Here is a 5,182-nt window from a genome sequence, read left to right as displayed (position 1 = left end):
AAAATATTTGTTCCACACAGAAGTTGCTATGACCCATAGTAATTAGAGAACCATATTATTTAAACAATATTAGTAAAATGTTTAAAAACACCTTAACAATGAACAAGTAACATTCCTGTCATGATTACCAGCCAGCCAGTAACACAGACACTTTTGTCCTATCCCTGTGATAATAAATGTGAAGGACTTCTGCATAGTGGAACGACTGCTATAAGTTACGCGTTACTCAAAAAATTATATTCTCCTTGGCGAAAACTATAAACGCGTTTTTTTTCAGAACTGTATCTTAAAAATTTATCTAAGTGTTGTAATTTCGGTTGACGTCCAAACTTTTACTCGTTGGTAGATTTTTCTATCATTTCAAAATAATAAAAGTATGAAATAAGTACAACGAAACAGATTTTTAATATTTTCCAACGTTCTTATACATTATATTATTACATGCGCTAAACACAACTGCCACTTGTGAAAAATTCTTTTACTAGGCAACTTTCACACATTCGGTGTTCCCGTATGGCTGCTATGCTTTTCGTTAAGAAAACGTGGCTATGCAATTAAGGACTCGAAACACGATTACAATAAACTTTTAGTGTGCAAAATGTTACAGTATCTAAACATTCAATTTCAACATTTCTCCAGGTAAACAGGTTCATCGACCACAACTTTAGAAGGTTCATTCTTAGCTACACGTCATCATAAACAAGGGAGTGTTGTCATTAAAAAAAGTCACGTTGACGTTCGCAAAATCTTGACATGGAGTTAGATATATACGGTATGATCATACAGTAACTCTTTTGAAACCATGAAACATTCGTATTCAACATTTTCTTCCATTTCCGTATGTAAATCTGAACGATCATTTTGTATGTTACAGATGAAGAAAATATCAAAGCATTAGCAGAGAAATTAGATTACTTGCCTATCGCTTTGCAACAAGCTGCGATCTGTATAAGGGAGCTGAAATTTCAAACGATTTCTCCGTACGAGCATTATTTGCAGAAGTACAGACAGATAGAGAGAAAATTTGTAGTATTCGATGATAGAGTTTTAAGAACGATATTTACAGTATACGACATTACTCTGGATGTAATGAAGAAAGAAGAAGGTGCCGAAGCTGCTAAAGAAATATTAAATGTTTTATCCTACTTCGGTTCCGAGCCAATAAGCACAGAAATATTAGAAGGAATGATGTATGGGGAACAATTGATGAAGTCAGCTACTGATGTGTTGGAAAAGTACTCGCTTATTAAACTGGGAGTATCGACGTTAAGCGTAGATGAATTATTACAGAAACTGATAAGATACAATTTGACAAAACAAAAGAACGAGGAAAAAGTAGTTTTAAAATCTGCTCTGAAACTATTTTGCAATCCGGAAATCATTTCGAAAAATCTAGTTCACGCGTTGTCCGTTTGGGATCATTCACAGAAATATATAACGTTGATAATATACATTTTCCCCGTTTCAATGTATATTGTACATGATCTTGTCAAATGTGCTAGATACGACAAAGCATACTTATTTATTGGGAAGCTTCAGTCATTATTAACCAATTTATCAGGAGATGAGGCGAAATGTTACGAGCTGGTGACGAAGTACCATGTTGGGAAAATATATTTATGTCAAAAGAAGTACGAAGAAGCACTTTCTATTTTTGACGAAGTTTTAAACAATCCTAAATCCGGACATCCATTATGTTTGGAGGTAAAACTAAGCAAGGGACACGCGTTGCATTGGTTAGAACGATGTGACGAAGCTATAAAATTTTACCAAGAGGTATATGATGTTAGGAAAGTTGAAGATGGAGAGAATAATGATAAGACCCTGTTTATTAAACAGTGTATGGAGGCTTGTTGAAGATAAGATGAATCTGACAAATAATAAACTAACTGGCCTTTTGGATCCAGCACTGCTATTAAAAAATTCCCCTGATCATAGAATCCAGTTATTTATAATCCAGTAACGAGAAATCAATGACTACAAATTAATTGTATAATAAGTTAGCTATGTAATATGTAGCTACGTAATTGTAATATAAACAACAATAATATGTAAATATATATATATTATGAATAAACGTATATGATGAAAATAAATTAATTTATTAAGGCCAACTTTGCCTCCTAACTTCGCGTTTGCCGCTGCATCGTAGCATTATTTTCTCTCTCTTCCATCTCTTTCTCCTGCTCCTCATTTCACTCTTTATTGACGAACGGAAAAACATTTTCTCTGGGAAACCGTTCTTTTTACTCTACATTTATTTTGATCGGATCTACGTGTCAAATAAGATGCAAAAAAATTCGAAATTAGGAATTCATTCGTTGAAAAATTATTAAGCGAAGGCGAGGTACCAAACGATTTGGATGTATTTTGTAATGTTTAGCATGAAATTATCACTATGTCTGAAATATTTTGGAAACTTCTATTTCTTTTCACATTAGATTGACAAAGTGAACGGATGGTAAAAATAGATGAGTGCATATTTACTTATTTTTTGTCCCATAATCTGATTGTAATTGGACTAAATCGGTTGAATTAAATTCCATGCGAGTGCTATAATTCTGTTCTTCCAATTAATACCTGAATTCAGTACTATGAACCGTTCACATTTGCCGTAACGTACCGTACTGAAAGAAAAATCTTACGTACCTCCCGCCAAATTACGATGCTGATAGGGGAAAAGAACGTAGCTTACGGTATTTCAAAGTTACCTACGAATTGACTTGAACTTTACGGGATTGATAATAAAAAAATGGGTCTAACAGGTACTCTGTGGTTGAAATAAATCGAACCAAATTTCGCTGAGGGTACTCATTATTTATTAACTGCCGAACGCGTGTCTGTACGCCTGTACGTTAACGAGTCACCAGATTAACTGCCTCGATACTTCGTCTCGCTGGGCCAGCATGAAAGTAATATTGAAGTAACAGACTTCCTTATCTCTTCCGAGGAGAATCTAATTTCTAAGGAGAGCGCGCGTAGCCGCTTTGTTCGAGGGCTATGTCGCCCGTTGTTACGAGCGACATACTTTCGCACTCACCTGGGGAAGAAGTCGCTGATACCTTCTCGCGCCCCTGTACTTTTACATGATTTTCCCTATACCCAGGCTCGAATTTATAGTCGCTTCTCGCACTTGACACTCAGCACTTAAGTGCGTCCCACCAATGTACACATTGTTATGTTTAAAAAGAAGTGAGAGTAGCGGAATATCTACGCAATAGTCTTTCTCCTTTTCCGCTTCTTTCACTTCTTTTTCAAACATGAAGTATAAAACTTTTACAATCTGAACATAACATAAATGTGTACATTGAACGCGGAACGGTTGGACGCACTCGAGTGCTGAGTGCCAAGTGCGAGAATCGACTATAAATTCGAGCCCCAGGGTTCTCATAATTTTTTCCTCGGCCGGAAAGTGGGGACGACGCGACCATGGTGGGGACTGGTACTTGATGGGAGTATGCTAGGCATGGTCAGCGAAGACGCATGAGGAGAATAGTAGTGGGGATCGAAATACGGGCGAAAAAGAGGGGAAGCGAGCTGTGCAGGAAAAATTATGAGAACCCTGCCTATACCTTCAACTTTCTACTACGCCACTGTATCTTACGACGGGGACATCTTTCGAGACCAAAATTTCGCTAGTTTCTCTTACATCACGGTACGTTATGGTAAATGTGAACACTCCAATAGCAGAGATGAAATTTATTATTTTCGACTGTGGGATGTTGAATACTAAATATTTTAAAAGATGGTGGAACATGGAACAGGAAAGCTTCTTGTAGAGAGATCAATCTTGATTGGATTAAATCGGAACGCCGACTATATATTTGTTTCGGATTGTTTTTCACGAAAGAAAGTGGAAACATTTGTCTCCGGCGAGGAAAACTAACTCTTTACAAAATTACTTGGTTGTTAAAAAAAAAATGATCGTTGATATTCTACAAAATTGATAGCCGCGAAATAACTAATCGCGTCAGATTTACTATACGTATTATCAGAAAATTGAATACGACTTTGATAAACTCGCTGAAAGTTAAAATTATTACTAGGGCCAGAGTTGTCGTGAAGTCGAGGTTTTCGTGATAATTTTTACCTCTACTCCTTCGCCACCCCAGTAGATTCTATGGCCTAGCCGCTGGAGGAAAAGAACAGAGAACTAGGAGTGTGGGAAAGATCACCACGGAAAAACATGTAACGGTAAGTCTGACTGGGACTGCGAACGGCAATTAATTAAGTATGCAACATTTCTTAGAGCAAACTTTAATGCTAAGTTGATAGTTTATACAAATGATATTTTTTGACATTCTTTGTTATCCTTTGTCATTGCATGCTGATTTGATGTAACAAAAGTACAGCGTATAAAGTATAAGTAAAGGGGTGTAATCAAGGTCGAGCATACTGTAAATGTAATTTTCAATTGTAATTACAAAAACTACAAAAACACATCGACGCTAGAAGCATACATTTCTTGAAACTTAAACATACCCTTGCAAATTAAAAGAATTATATACCCATTTTTGATTAGCCGATAAAGTAGGTAGGATGGGTAACAAAAATTAACTCAATATTTTAAAGCGAAGAGAGCTTAACATATCAAATATTCAATAAAAAAAAGAGCTAGAAGATAGGAAACGCATTCTAACAAGCTGCCTACTATACAAACCAAGTAAGCCTAAATTATTGTAACGAAAAAAATGGTTTGGATGTATCTTGAAATATTTGTTTTTTTGCCACCTGTTGACAATTGAAATGTATTCCCTGATTATTGGACATGATAAGTATTTGAAAATTATGTACATCGATTTTTGCACCAAGCATTACATGATACATTATATCAATAATCATATGAAATATTGTATAAATTAATATATCAATTTATGCATCATCCATCATAAAAAACATTACATTCATTATTGTATGAAATATGCTATTAATCATTAATTGAAATATATCAATTACTATATCAATTTTTGCATCAAACATCGTATGAAACATTGTACAATGTTAATTATTACATGAAGTTCTGTATCAATCTCTCATTATGTTAAATATTATATCAATTCTCATGGAAATTTCGTTATTTAGACATTTAAATAGTTTTAGCCTTTCTACTTTATATGTTAAATTTTGTGAATTGTAAAGCAATAAGGGACTGTTCGTACAAAATCCTGACTTAAATGCTGTT

At 34.9% G+C, this 5,182-nt stretch overlaps 1 protein-coding gene across 1 annotated transcript; it reads left to right on the top strand.

Moving 5' to 3' along the window:
• Nucleotides 1-361: 361 nt before the first annotated feature.
• LOC108628310 (uncharacterized) lies at nucleotides 362-2,037 on the top strand. Its single transcript, XM_018030137.2, has 2 exons — nucleotides 362-772; nucleotides 875-2,037. Exons 1-2 carry the CDS (start codon nucleotides 754-756, stop codon nucleotides 1,855-1,857), a joined length of 1,002 nt encoding a protein of 333 aa, XP_017885626.1. The 5' UTR covers nucleotides 362-753; the 3' UTR covers nucleotides 1,858-2,037.
• The last annotated feature ends 3,145 nt before the right edge of the window (nucleotides 2,038-5,182 follow it).

The sequence above is a fragment of the Ceratina calcarata genome, unplaced genomic scaffold, assembly GCF_001652005.2.
Source record: "Ceratina calcarata isolate Rehan_Ccalc_2016 unplaced genomic scaffold, ASM165200v1 scaffold516, whole genome shotgun sequence".
In the NCBI taxonomy this organism is placed as follows: domain Eukaryota; kingdom Metazoa; phylum Arthropoda; class Insecta; order Hymenoptera; family Apidae; genus Ceratina; species Ceratina calcarata.
This window is presented reverse-complemented; position numbering and strand designations above follow the sequence as displayed.